This window comes from Myotis lucifugus, unplaced genomic scaffold, assembly GCF_000147115.1.
Source record: "Myotis lucifugus unplaced genomic scaffold, Myoluc2.0 scaffold_178, whole genome shotgun sequence".
Taxonomy (NCBI): domain Eukaryota; kingdom Metazoa; phylum Chordata; class Mammalia; order Chiroptera; family Vespertilionidae; genus Myotis; species Myotis lucifugus.
The window spans coordinates 2,542,281-2,556,882 of record NW_005871226.1 but is presented as its reverse complement, the minus strand read 5'-3'; the positions used below and the strand labels follow the sequence as shown (position 1 = coordinate 2,556,882).

The 14,602-nt window shown below is 42.1% G+C and overlaps 1 protein-coding gene across 2 annotated transcripts; it reads left to right on the top strand.

Annotated features, from left to right (window-relative positions):
• The first annotated feature begins 46 nt into the window (after positions 1 to 46).
• Positions 47 to 13,135, top strand: TRMT6 (tRNA methyltransferase 6). 2 transcript variants are annotated; one of them, XM_006096441.3, is made up of 11 exons: positions 47 to 308; positions 3,882 to 4,009; positions 5,475 to 5,584; positions 6,053 to 6,144; positions 6,267 to 6,350; positions 6,598 to 6,722; positions 8,241 to 8,599; positions 9,218 to 9,303; positions 9,899 to 10,001; positions 10,107 to 10,193; positions 11,502 to 13,135. In XM_006096441.3, the coding sequence occupies exons 1-11, from the start codon at positions 181 to 183 to the stop codon at positions 11,691 to 11,693; spliced, it is 1,494 nt and encodes a 497-aa protein (XP_006096503.1). In that variant the 5' UTR covers positions 47 to 180; the 3' UTR covers positions 11,694 to 13,135. The 2 variants fall into 2 exon arrangements, with proteins under 2 accessions (XP_006096503.1, XP_006096504.1); XM_006096442.2 differs by lacking the exon at positions 5,475 to 5,584 and having other exon boundaries at positions 181 to 308.
• The last annotated feature ends 1,467 nt before the right edge of the window (positions 13,136 to 14,602 follow it).

Here is a 14,602-nt window from a genome sequence, read left to right as displayed (position 1 = left end):
CCCGAGGGTCTGACCGGAAAGAGGAAGCGGCGCTCAGCACGTGGGGGCCGTGTCGGTGGGAGGGTTCTGCGTTCTCTTGGTTCCTGGGAAGGGAAGCTGGCCGCGGCGGGCGCTGAGCTCCAGGGACGGGGTGCGGGGGCTTGGAGGGAGGCTGCGGGGTCGGGAGACCCGCCGAGCGCCATGGAGGGCTCAGGGGAGCAGCCGGGCCCACAGCCACCGCAGCCCGGGGACCACCGCATCGGCGACGGCGACTTCGTGGTGCTGAAACGGGAAGATGTGTTCAAAGCAGTGCAAGTCCAGAGAAGAAAGTGAGTCCGGTCGCTGACCTTAGGGGCCCAATGCCCCATCCTTTAGATACCCCCTACCTCCAGGTCTTCCTACGCCACGTACCCTCCCATCGGGGTCCCATTCTTGGCTCTCTGCATCCCCAACGTCCTCTCTAGTGATGTCCTCTCCCCCGCCCCCCAGGATGCCACCCTTGGCCCTCAATGTCTTCCTATTCCCTCCTGTCTTTCTGCAGAGTCCGCCTTCTATGGTCGCATATCCGGCCCTCTGCCTTCAGCATCCTTCTCAGTCTTTGCACAGAGTGCCTTTTCCACCAGCATGCTCACCCCACTCCCTGTCCTGGGGTTCTCCCCCCTAGGTCCTTAAGATCTTCTCTCCTGTTTTCTCACAGAACTCACTGTTCACCCTCCGATCTCATCCTTGCCTCTCAGCCCATCCTCCCCCCAACCCCCTTCTCCCCTAGGCCCTTGTTCCTCCCTAATCCCTCAGCCAGGATCACTCCCACAAAAATGAAACCTCTCCGACCTTCGGTGGTCTTCTGGGCTCTTCTCTCCGTCTACAGGGACTGCCTGTCTACACTGAATAACTTACTGTGGAGTGTGGGATCGCTCTAGGATTCCAAATTTTACATCGGGGGATGCGTGGCTTGGAAAAGTTAAATTGCCCAGAGGCAGTTTAGTTTGCTCAAGGTCTCAGAACTTGAAATTAGGTTTGGTTTGTGAACCTGCAGATTAATTAATCACTCTGATTTAGTATTAGAAAAGTGGGGATTTTGCATAACTTTTAGCAGGGGTGGTGAGGTTAAGTCCCAGTTGCTTATTAATGGTGGAAATGTACTGGGGTGTTTTGGTTATTGGTTAATTATCTGAAAAGTACAGCCACGCTTTCTTTTGAGTTGGGTTGTTATACAGCTTTTGACCCAGCAGTAAGTTCCATGCAGTGTCAAGAGAACAGCTAGCAGACCGTGAGTCTAGGGATTGGGAGACTTAGGATTTCTGGTGAGTGCTCAGTTCAGATGAATTATTTTACTTCTTTGAAACTGGTGTCGAACGTGAAACAAATAGCGTAAGAAAATAATCTAATAATAGTCCCGAAAGCACCAAATGGTGACAACCGAGCTTTTTGCACAAGCACCAATCCACTAAAGAAAAGAAATACAAGTGGGGGGAGGGATTTTAGTCCAGAAATGTAATATCTACACCAGCTTTTAGACATTTTTAAAATTTTCCGTTGATAAAATACTCATTTTGGTGGTTGAAATTAGAGAAATTTTATAATATATCCCTCATCACTACTGTACTTTTCGTATTCTTGAAACCAGCACTCCCTCCCCCCCCCCCCCCCCAGACTATCTGATTAGAAATGTGTGCTTGCTCCCAAGTACATAAGTTTTGGAAAGTGCCAATAATAATTATTTAAACTTTTCATTGAAGTTTAATAGAGCAGCAACATTCTTAGGTTGTAAGTTCAATGAATGATCTCAAGGTTATACAACTGTATAATGACCGTGCAAGTGAAACTTCTTTTTTTCATACTGTCCTTTTAAGTTGCCTAATTTTGAAATGTGGTTGTTTGAGTGTGCTTCTTAATAATGTTCCCTTTTAGACAAGAACTTTTTTATTAACGAGGAGACAGTCAGCAACATCTTTATTTCTAAAAAGTACTCTTGAGGATTTTTTAAAAATTTGCAATCACTTTTCTTACCAGAAGCCACAGCATTAGTTTACATTTTATTTAGAAAATGACCCTCTAAGCTCAGCTAAATCCCAGGCCAGATTCTCCCTTCCCTTAGTGCTACCCTCATCTGGTTGGGCAGAAGCAATCCTGGGTATCTAGAAGGAGACTTGCAAATCCCACTCTTTTCCAGTGAAGCCTTGGCCCCACACCCCTCTGACTGGGCCGTGCTTTCCTGGATTCAGAGTTTTCTCAATGTGTGCCATGTCCTAAGCATCCTGAGATGCATTGGCCTTTGCTGGGTAGACTGTGTGGCATAGTGGAAAAACCAGGCTTTGGGGGCAGGCAGACTTGGATTTGAATACCTGTTCCCACTTTTTAACTGTGAATCTTGGACAAGACACGTTTCCCTGAGCCTCAGATTGCTCATCTGGAAATAGGGTGCCCCAGGATTACTGCTAGAATCAAATAAACAAGTATGAAACAGCTAGCATATACTGCCTAGCCCCTGATTGACATTCAGCGGATGTTAGTTTTCTTCTTAAGAAAGAAAAGATTTTTGTTTTTGTGAAACTTCTCTTTAAAGTTGTAATAAGAGCCCTAGCCGTTTTGCTCAGGGGATAGAGCCTCGGCCTGTGGACCAAAGGGTCCTGGGTTCCATTCTGGTCAAGAGCACGTACCTAGGTTGCAGGCTCCTCTCCGGCCCAGGCCCTGGTCGGGGTGCGTGCAGGAGGCCATCAGCCAATGTGTTTCTCTCACATTGATATTTCTCTCTGTCTTTCCCTCTCTCTTCCACTCTTGAAAAATCAATGGAAAAAATATCCTTGGGTGAGAATTAAAAATAAATAAAATAAAATTGTAATAAGATAAAAATCTGGGTAATGGGATTTTGTTTGCAGTCAGCCATTCTCAATAAATGTTATTCTCATTGGAAAAAAAAAAATCTGGGTGGTTTATTTGTAAATGTAATTTGCTTTTACTAGGTAAGTTTCAAAGAAAATGGCCACTTAGGCTAGGGCCGTGGTCGGCAAACTGTGGCTCGTGAGCCACATGCGGTTCTTTGGCCCCTCGAGTGTGGCTCTTCCTAAGCCTTAGGAGTACCCTAATTAAGTTAATAACAGTGTACCTACCTATATAGTTTAAGTTTAAAAAATTTGGCTCTCAAAAGAAATTTCAGTCGTTGTACTGTTGGTATTTGGCTCTGTTGACTAATGAGTTTGCCGACCACTGGGCTAGGGAATTAGTTAAATCCCCATCACCTCAATATTGCTTAGTTTTGAGATTTTCTTATGTAAGTTGCAAGAGGTATCAGTGTGTGTCCAGCAGACGGGTAATCTTGACAACCCTTTATGCTACTTAGGAAGTCTGCAAGGCTGTGAGTTTGGACATCCTGTCGACAGTGCTAATTGGAGTCACACCACTGCCTCGGAAGAGGAATGTCTTGTCCTTGTTTCTCATTCCAAAATAAATGTTTCTGTGGCTTCTTCATTAATGTTATGTCTCTGCTGCCACAACCCAATTGCTTCTAGTTCATTTGTCAGTTCATGTTCAGAGATAATGCTGTAGATCATCCTTTGTGAAGACCAGTTTTTGTTTTTTTTTTAAATTTTTGTGACTAATTCTTTTTAAAAAATATATATTTTATTGATTTTTTACAGAGAGGAAGGGAGAGGGATAGAGTGTTAGAAGCATCGATCAGCTGCCTCCTGCACACTCCCTACTGGGGATGTGCCTGCAACCAAGGTACATGCCCTTGACCGGAATCGATCCTGGGACCCTTGAGTCCGCAGGCTGACGCTCTATCCACTGAGCCAAACCGGTTAGAGCTGTGAAGACCAGTTTTAAAGTAAACTAGATCAAACATATCTTTTCTATTCAGAATGCAAATGAGCTGCAGCTAATGATTGCATTTTCTTCCCCAGAAAAGTAACTTTTGAAAAACAGTGGTTCTATCTGGATAACGTCATTGGCCATAGTTATGGAACCACATTTGAAGTGACCAGTGGAGGAAGTCTTCAGCCTACGAAGAAAAAGGAAGAGCCTACTTCAGGTGCACTACTTTGGGTGTATGGAATAGGTGTTCTTGATCTGGCTAGTCAGAAATCTGTCACCCCCAATTCGTTCTAAAGTGCTAGTCCAGCCAATCTCCAAAGAAGTCTAAACTCATAATCTAAGAACTATAGCTTGGTGGAATGAAGCAAGGTCTGCCTTTGGCTTCGAGATACTTGGATTCTGCCTCCAGCCCATTGTTAACTCACTCTCTGACCTTAAACCAGGCATTTAATTCCATGAGTCCTTGCTGTTTCAGTGTAAGCGCAGATGCAGAGCCCTTTCAGTGCCCAGAAGCTGAGTAAAGCTTTGAGGTAGTTTACGAATAGGGTGGAGGTTAAGAGGTCTGGCTCATTAGGTTGAAGTTTCAGCTCTATTACTTGCCGTGTAACCTTGGGCAAGTTAATTGGTTTCTCTAAGTCTTATATCCTTATCTGTAAAATGGGGCTATAAACATTTAATGCCTAGGATATAGTGAGCATTCAGTCACATGACATATAGAAAGTTCTTAATAGTACCTTGCTTATAGTAAAGGTCCCATAATTTTAGCTGTTATTATTAATTAAAATGAAATACTTAAAATTTGTTTAAAAAGATGTAATTAAAATACTTTATTAATAAAATAAATATTCTTAAGTAATTTTAAAAGTAAATGATTAAAATACTATTCAAGTTCTGGTTCAAACCAGTTCATTAAATATTTTTTAATTAACATCCGTATTTTTATTAAGTACCAGATATGTTCCAGAAATGATTAGTCATTGCGATTATAGCAATTCATGAGACGGATCATGCCATAAAATTTATTAGTGGGAAACACCAAAAATAATCTGGTAGGTAAGCAAACCAGATGGTGATGTGTGCTATGAAGATGACAAAGCAGGGAGGTATATGGAGGCTGACTGGATGAGCTGAGACTTGGCTGAGATGATAGAGCTCAGCCCTGAGTGATGGAAAAGATCCAGCCACTCACATCTGTCATAAGAGCATTGCAGGCAGAGAGAGCAGCAAGTACCAACGCCCCGCTCTGGGACCATGCTTAGGGGCTTAGGAACAGAAAGAAGGGCAATGTGGTTGAGTATGGGGGTCAAAAAATGAGGCCAAAAGAAGATAGCCAGGAGCCAGATCATACACAACTTTGCAGGTCATCTTTGGATTGTATTCTAATTGCTAGAGGAAGCCTCTGTGGTTTTGTGCATCAAAATAAATAAGCCAGTTTGCATTTTAGAGAACTCTGGTGTCAGGTGTATTGCAAGAGTGGGAGCAGGAAGGTGAGTTAGAGAATTGGAGTAGTCATGACAAGATAGGATGGTGGAACTGGAAGGCAAAATTTGCATGTACATTCCAGTGGAACTGGAAGGCAAATTTGAGTGACTGATGGGCTGATTGTGGATATGAACTTAGAAGAAGGAAGATTTTAAAATAATTTCAGATCATAAATGTCATAAAGCAATTTCCTTCCTTAGAGACCAAAGAAGCGGGCACTGATAATCGAAATATAGTTGATGATGGGAAATCTCAGAAACTTACTCAAGATGACATAAAAGCTTTAAAGGACAAGGGCATTAAAGGAGAGGTAATATTCAAAGGATACTGTGTTTTGTTTTTGTTTGGTATTTAGGGAATTGCTTGGTGTTTAAAGCAGAATTTACCCAAGGTAAAATGTAAAAATACTGCATACTTGTTAGAAATAGCTTGGAATGTACATGCAATTCAGTATATCAAAAATTTCATTTAATAACTTAGTGCCTGTTAGAGCTTAACTTTATTTTCAGCAATGTTTTCAGCTAGTGTCTTCAAGAATGACAGTTGCCTTGCCCTCTCTTGTGTTTTTACTGTATATCTCTGTTCTTTTATCTTGGTTTAAATGGAGTTATAAAGTACTTGTATTTGAATACAAATTCTAGATAGAGTAAAAAACTACAAAGTTCATCCATTTGGACTTCTATGGAAAAGGGACTGGAGAATCAGACATTTGTCTACACTCTGGGGTAAGAAACCTAAAATAAAATATCAGGAAATCTGCCTGCTTCTTTTCTTATAGGAAATAGTTCAGCAGTTAATAGAAAATAGCACAACATTCCGAGACAAGACAGAATTTGCTCAAGATAAATATATTAAAAAGAAGAAAAAGAAGTAAGTTTTTGTTTGAAAAGGAAACATTAAACATTTTTGTAGCTTTAAAAAACATGTTATTAAAAATAAAACATTTTAAACCAGTTTTTTAAACTTGGCGCTCTGTTTTTTTCTTCCCCCAGATATGAAGCCATCATTACTGTTGTGAAACCAACTACCCGCATCCTTTCAATTATGTATTATGCCAGAGAACCTGGAAAAATTAAGTACGCTTTGTTTCTTTCAAAAGTATAATTGGGGGAAAATTTATCTTTAAGAAAGTCATGATTTTAAGTAAAGTGAAAAACTTGCTCACCTGAATAAAGTATTCTACCTCAGAAACTGTAAGTTCTTTTTACTATTGCCTCGATAATCAACATACTTTTAATGAAACAAATCTTGAAAAATGATCATTAAAATAATGGGACTTGCTTAGCTAAAGTGAGTGAATCATTCTTTTTTATTTTATTTTAGCCACATGAGATATGATACACTAGCCCAGATGTTGACATTGGGAAACATTCGTGCTGGCAATAAAATGATTGTGATGGAAACGTGTGCAGGCTTAGTGCTGGGTGCTATGATGGAACGAATGGGAGGTAAGTTTTAACATTTTCAAGTTCATGATTTGAGTAGAGGAGTCTAAAAAATAAAAAACGTAATCTCATGGAAAGTGGGGTTGAATTACTGTGAGGTTATTGAAATGACTTGGGCTTGCACAGCTCCAGCCCCCAGGACCATGCTGCGCAGCCCACATCTCCCAGCCTGTGCTCTGTTGGCACCCACAGATGGCAGTTGTCCTTCCCAGCTTCACAGCTTCAGGAGCAGTGGGGATGGTTCTCAAGCCTGTGGCTGGCTAAGACCTCCAGGGCAATGATTTCAGTAAACTCAGATAGCTGGTGCTCATCTTACTGGTCTGAATTAAGTGGGGAAAATACTAAGGATATATTCTCTCCTGGAAGATATAACATAGGCTGATTTGCCTGTTCTTTTTTTTTTTTTTTTTTATTGATTTTTTACAGAGAGGAAAGAAGAGGGATAGAGAGTTAGAAACATCGATGAGAGAGAAACATCGATCAGCTGCCTCTTGCACACCCTTTACTGGGGATGTGCCCGCAACCAAGGTACATGCCCTTGACCGGAATCGAACCTGGAACCCTTCAGGCCGACACGTTCTATCCACTGAACCAAATTGGTAGGGCTGATTTGCCTGTTCTTTCTCTGACCCATAGAAGATAAGAACTTTTGCCTGGCCCGTGTGGCCCAGTGGTTGAGCATCAACCTATGAACCACGAGGTCACAGTTCAATTCCCAGTCAGGGCACCTGCTTGGGTTGTAGGCTCAATCCCCAATTGGGGGTGTGCAGGAGGCAGCTGATCAATGATTCTCTCATCATTGATGTTTCTATCTCTCCCTCTCCCTTCCTCTCTGAAATTAATACAAATATATTTTAAAAAAGATAAAAAAATTTCAACCATCTTGTTTGAAAGTAATGACACTGGGCTGGGGGGAAGCTGAGAACCAGTCACCAATCATGTGATATCCAAATTTACACAATCACGGGGTTTTACGATAGTATCAAGTGGGGGTAAGCTTGTTTAAACTCCCTGTTTATCTGTTTGGGAATTGTATTACATCCATTGAGAGTACTCATAGACTCCAAACTCCCATCATCTGTCAGCCTCTGAGCAGAGTCAAGTAGAGAGAATTTGAGTCTTCTTACTGCGGAGGACCATGAGGATTTGCAAAATCTAGAGCAGTGGTTCTCAACCTTCCTAATGCCGCGACCCTTTAATACAGTTCCTCATGTTGTGGTGACCCCCAACTATAAAATTATTTTCGTTGCTACTTCATAACTGTAATTTTGCTACTGTTATGAATCGTAATGTAAATATCTGATATGCAGGAAGTATTTTCATTGTTACAAATTGAACATAATTAAAGCATAGTGATTAATCACAAAAACAATATGTAATTATATATGAGTTTTCCAATGGTCTTAGGCGACCCCTGTGAAAGGATTGTTCGACCCCCAAAGGAGTCGAGACCCACAGGTTGAGAACCACTGATCTAGAGTCACTTTCTTCAAGAGATGTTTGTTTCTTTTGTCTGTTCAGGTTTTGGTTCCATTATTCAGCTGTACCCTGGAGGTGGCCCAGTTCGGGCAGCAACAACATGTTTTGGATTTCCAAAATCATTCCTCAGTGGTCTTTATGAATTCCCACTCAACAAAGTGGACAGTCTCCTAAAAGGAACATTTTCTGCCGAGATGTTATCTTCAGAGCTAAAAGACAGTGCTTCAGTGGAAGAAAATAATGGCACACCGGAGGAAAAACGGACTCCAGAACAAGAGAACGAAGACAGCGTGGCAGAGGCCCCAGAGAGCACTCACCCCAAAGAGCAAGAAACCATGGAAATTGTCTCTCAAGACCCAGAGTATAAGGATCCTAAAGAGAGAGGAAGCAAAAAGGATTATGTAAGAACGTTAGAGTCCCCACTGCCCTCATAATACTCCCCTCAGGACCTCAGTTAATTTTGTTTAAGCACTGAGATTTGATTTGGCTTTGCAGCATCAGCTCCCAAAATAATAAATACCACACACAACAGATGGAGAAAGAGTGTGTGTGTGGGTGCACACGTGTGTGTGATATAATCTTTGAGATGGAGTTTTATGATACAGAAATGTTGTATATAGTAGTTTAACGATGGTTTAATAACACAATGGGCTGTCTTGTATGTTTTCAGCTTCCTTAGCAATGGCCTCCTGTTGCTTTAGTCCAGCGGTTCTCAACCTGTGGGTCGCGACCCCTTTGGCGGTCGAACGACCCTTTCACAGGGGTCGCCTAAGACCATCCTGCGTATCAGATATTTACATTACGATTCATAACAGTAGCAACATTACAGTTATGAAGTAGCAACGAAAATAATTTTATGGTTGGGTCACAACATGAGGAACTGTATTTAAAGGGCCAGAAGGTTGAGAACCACTGCTTTAGTCCAAGTTGATAAATGTTAAAATGTTTTGGCAAACCAGCATTTCCATAAGCCTGACTGAATGACCTCAGTACATTGGTTTCTCATTTTTTTCTTGAAGATTCAGGAAAAGCAGAGGAGACAAGAAGAGCAGAGGAGAAGACAGTTAGAGGCTGCTGCTCTGCTGAGTGAAAGGAACGCAGATGGGTGCGTTGATGAAAGAATGCGGGCAATACCTTGCTGCATGTGGGCTCTGCCTCAAACAGATCAGCATTCTCTGCTTGTCTGCTTTGATTCTAGTGGGGGCAGAGATAATAATTGTGTCTTGGGTTTTTAAAGAAAGGAGGCTGCATCTGGTGGAAGTGGGAAATTGGACTGGTTTCAGAGTTTTTAAAGATATTTGAAATTTCTCCAATGATGGTGCATCTGCTGGGGCTGCGGATGGTGGGGCATTCAGATTGATTTGAAATTGGCTAATGCGAGGGGTAGGGAGACCTGCCAAAGAGAGAGAGATTCGGTTGCCTGCAAAGCCAGCATCATGATGTTGGATTTGTTTCTAGATGATTTTTTTAAAAATCAAGAATGTTAAGTGCTACTTAGAGTTGCCAGGCACCATGAGAGCTTATAATTCAGTTTGTTTTCTAGAAATTAATAGCTCATAATTTTATTTGGAGTTTCTGGAATGTACACAAAGCTCCTCTTTGTGCAAGACATGCAAATACTGATCATTTTAGATGTATTTTAAAACCTATGCTCCATTTTGGGAGCATAGAGAGGAACATATCCAACATCTTTCTTGCAGTTTAATTGTAGCCAGTCGTTTCCATCCCACTCCACTGCTGCTGTCGTTGCTGGACTTCGTGGCCCCTTCAAGGCCATTTGTGGTCTACTGCCAGTATAAAGAGGTAATACTAAAACAGAATGGAGGGGAATTCTTGTATCCGAATATTGATTCTCAAATTGTGTGGCCCTAGAAGTAATTCTTAACAGAACTTTCTCTGTGCCTTCAGCCTTTGTTGGAATGCTACACAAAACTGCGGGAAAGAGGAGGGGTCATCAACCTCAGGCTGTCTGAAACCTGGCTCAGAAATTACCAGGTACGTGTTCTTACAGGCAGTCCCAGGAGCTGCTCGCCGGAGTCTCTAGCTGCTTGCAGTAGTGCCGGAAGTTGTCAAATACAGATATCCCCATTTCTGTATAGAGATGACACTGTCTCTCACGCCTATGACTCAGAGAAAGGGCCCTGATCTTTCCTGACCCTTTCTTTCTCCTTTCGTGTCAGGGTCTGTTACTGTGTAACTCTAGGAACATTTAATATGCAAAGCATTCTGGTTGTGTTTACTCAAGGCCTCAAGATCACTGTGGGGGAAACAACTGACAATAGCAAAATCCCCAAGCCAAGAAAGGGACCCTCCCATCTCTGCTCAGATATTTTTGCATCAAGCTTCAGGATTGTTAGTGGGCTCTGTGTCAGTTCAGGTCCTCTGGAAGGCATATGTCAAGATGGAATTAGAAGTGTAAGAGATTTTTTTTCAGGGAAAATGCCTCTGAAAGATAAGGAGAGAGGGAACAGGATTAGGTAGGGAGAGTTGTCAGACCATGATGCAGGTCTGGTGCCTATGAAAAGAGGGGGACAAAGGGGTAGGGGAAGAAGGCTGCAGTGCTGCTCTGAGAAAGTGCCAGCCAGGATCATGGGGAGCCCCAGAGCAAAGACTTCCCACTAAAGGAGCCCTGTGTTGGGCAGAAATGGTGCAGTCCTGGTAGCCATTCCGTTATCAACTTGGAGCAGCCATGGCCTCCATGGGAGTGAAGGCTCCAGCAGATCCCAAAGGAGCAGCTGCTAGAAGCTTTCTGCTGCTTGAAATCCTCACAGCCAGTTCCCTCTTGAAAGAGCTGAGGGAACACCTCCATGCTGCCACAGGCTCTGCCCTGCTGCTTGGACATCTTGCTTGTCTTACAGGACGCTACTGCCCTGGGCCGTCCTGCCCTCCAGGGCAGCCATCGTATTTAGCTGTGGTAGCAGGAGAGAAGTCTTGTCAGAGTCAACAGGGCATAGGAAAGGGAGACTGGCATATGTCCAGTAGCTACATCTCCAGGGACCCAAGCCCCACCATTGGCCATGATGCATCCAGACCCAGAGCACTGCACAAACCATTTGCCAAGAGAAACTTGCTTCAGGGTGAAGAGAAGCAGCTTCAGTTTTATTTTTCACAAGAAAATCACTTAAATCACTTTCGGTACTTTTATTAACAATCATTTAAGGGGTGGAGCTCCTTAGGAATTGGCTCATTTAAATGTTCAAGAGAATCTATGTCATTTAAATTCTGGTTTCTGGCATGTATATTGTTAGCATGTACTTCACCTGCTTAGGAAAACATGAGTGTCTCTCTTTCTGTCTTGATTAGGTTTTACCAGATCGAAGTCATCCCAAACTGCTGATGAGTGGAGGTGGCGGGTACCTTCTCTCAGGCTTCACTGTCACCATGGACAACCTTAAAGCAGACCCTGGTCTCAAATCCAACTCAAGCACTTTAGAATTACGCAAGACTGAAGAACCAGCAGCTAAAAAACGGAAATGCCCGGAGTCTGACTCTTAACCTTTTGAAAGCTGCTTTGATTTTTGTTCTTAGGCGTTATACAGTTAGGAAGTAAACTTTAAATGTCCTAAGAATAAGATGATGTCTGTACACTTGTTCCTGAGAAAGATAAGTAAGCCTTTTGTTCACCTCTGACAGATGGATCTGGTCTGTCAAAACCTTGAGCCAAAATACCCAGGCCTGGGTATGCAGTGGGCTGAGATATGGCCAATTCTGTTTATTTCACAGCAATACACTAAGTACTTTTAGTACTCCATGCAGATATCTTGAGAATTTAGACATCCTAAAGATATATTTATACAAGACTTTGTTTATGTGTTAAGCAGAATAACAGCATAGTTAAAACTTGGTGGGTACTTTAAGGAAGGAATTTGTGGAAAATTTTCCCTGTTCCACTTTCTGCAACCTAAGCAATACTGATGTGTGTGTTAGATTTACAGTACCAAAAATGTCCACCCTCTTCCCTGCAGTGGAAGAAACTTTTAAAATGCCAGATGTTTTATTTTAATAGTTGACAACCTAGGAAAGTCAAGTATTTATTTTATTGCTTTTTTTGTTGATAGAAAGGTGTAGTAGGGTGCTTTTTTGTATTAATTTACCAATCTCCTCATTCTTTATTCTAAATAAAGTGACTAGAATTTTGGAGTACTATTCAATTAAAGGAAACAAATGGTTTTTTCCCTCCCCAGAGACGTATGGAGATACATAATTGTATACACAAATATACGTACAGTGAGTCCTCATTTAACGTTGTCAGTAGATTCTGTGACTTGAAGCAAAAACAATGTATACTGAAACCAATTTTACCATAGGCTAGTTCATAGAAACAACAGTTAAGTTCTTACGGCATCTCATCAATGTTATAATGAAATTACACTGAATGAACCGATGTTATCTGAGGACCTGCTGTATATGGATGTTAGTATATATTCATATATATAGATATTTATATATATATATACACATACACACGGAGACAGGATGCACTATTCCTATGACTCTGACAAAGTTTAGCACAGGGCTTAGACCAGTTCTCATTGCATTAGTGTCACTCCTTGTCCAATGTATTTTAAAGTGCCTTTTTGGTGATTATTAATGCTGGTTTGTTGAGCTCTGGCATGATTAGTTGTTTAGTCTTTTTAAGCTCTGAAAAAATATAATCACATTATTTGGGCATCTGCTGCAGCCAAGAAAAGTATTTCAAGTCAGCCAAGGCTCTTGTCCACGAGTCTTGCTCACTTAAATACGCTCATTGTGTGTACGTATTGTTCACATCGTTAGAGTACAGATGCAAATCATCAGCCAGGAGCATCTCAGAAAAAAAAGCGTTTCCTAATAGCATGCACTATTTTAATAATGGCCAGTGTGATTACCAGGTACAGTTCTGATTCTTTTTTCTTAAAACAATTGCTTTCAAAGAATAAAAGTGTTTTCTACTGGGATCTGTTGTACTGACATTAATGATGCCGTCTGTGACACCGCGTTCACTGGCTTTCTGCCGATTGTGACACATGGTCTGTAAGAAAACATGTCCTGAGTGGCCCCTCACTAGACTTTCTTTGCAAACAATCCTTGCAGGTGTCACCCAGGTACAACCAGTTAAGTTTGGTCAAGGGGAACGGTGCATAGACTCATTCAGTAGTGGCTGGTCTCCACTGGTGACTGTTAGAACCATCGCCCCCTTGGGATTCAGCCCATTCCCAAGTTCCATTCTATCCATTCAGTCTGTTGTCCTGCACTACTGTGTGCCCACCGAGCTGCCGCTGGGGTTGACTTGTGGACTGATCTCATGCCCTAGCAGCAAGTTAACCCTAACCTTTGAAAGTTATTTTCCTCTCAATATAGTTTACTTTGAGGACTGATGATTTGTGGTTTGAAAACCTGTCTAAACATACGGTGACAGACTCAAGGAAGAGAGGCAAAAAAGAAAAAATGTGATTGATTTAAATTAGGGTCACCAAAATAGAGCCCACAAGTCTAATCTTGCTCATTGCCAGTATAGCCTGAAAGCTAAAAATGACTTTTCCATTTTTAAATGGTTGAGGGGGAAAGCAACAGAAGAATAGTCCTGTGACTTGCAAAAATTACATAGCATTCAAATTGCAGTGCCCATAAATTAAGTTTTAGTAGAGCACAGCCATGGTAATTTGTGTATAATATGGTTCCTGGCTGCTTTCATTCTGTGGCAGAAGCCAACAGTTGTGACAGAGACCATATGGCCCTTAAAACCTAAAGTGTGTGCCATCTGGCTCTTTAAGAAAAAGTGCTGCCTAGCTGGTGTGGCTCAGTGATTGAGTGTCAACCCATGAATCAGGAGGTCATGGTTGGATTCCTGGTCACATGTCTGGGTTTCAGGCTCAGTCCCTAGTAGGGGGTATGCAGGGGGCAGCCTATCAATGATTCTCATCATTGATGTTTCTCTCTCCCTTCCTCTCTGAAATCAATAAAAATATATTTTTTAAAAAGAAAAGAAAGTATGCTGACCATGGATTTAAGTGATCCTTCTGGGCCCCCCAAACCTGCTGGCAGCATCTGACATGGTTGACCCCTCTGTTTGCTACAATTTTCCTCCTGTGGCTTCTAGGACAGCACTCTCCTGGTTTCCCTCCTGCCTTTCGGCCTTTCTTCCTCCATCCGCTGCTGGTTCCTCATCACCGCTGAGATGAATGTTTAGGGAAACATTGCACCTCTTCACTTTTTTGTCTACTTTTGTCTACACTCACTCCCTAGATGGAGGGATTTGAGAAATGATGAAAGAAAAAGATATGACCATGAGGTGGCAGTAGCACCCACATGTTTTACTGTGTAATGGGTGACACCTGACAGGTTTTGAAGGTGGAACGGAGATGACCCTCACAGCAGAAATCTATCCAGAAGCTATACCTTGGAGTTGCTACTCAGATGGGAAG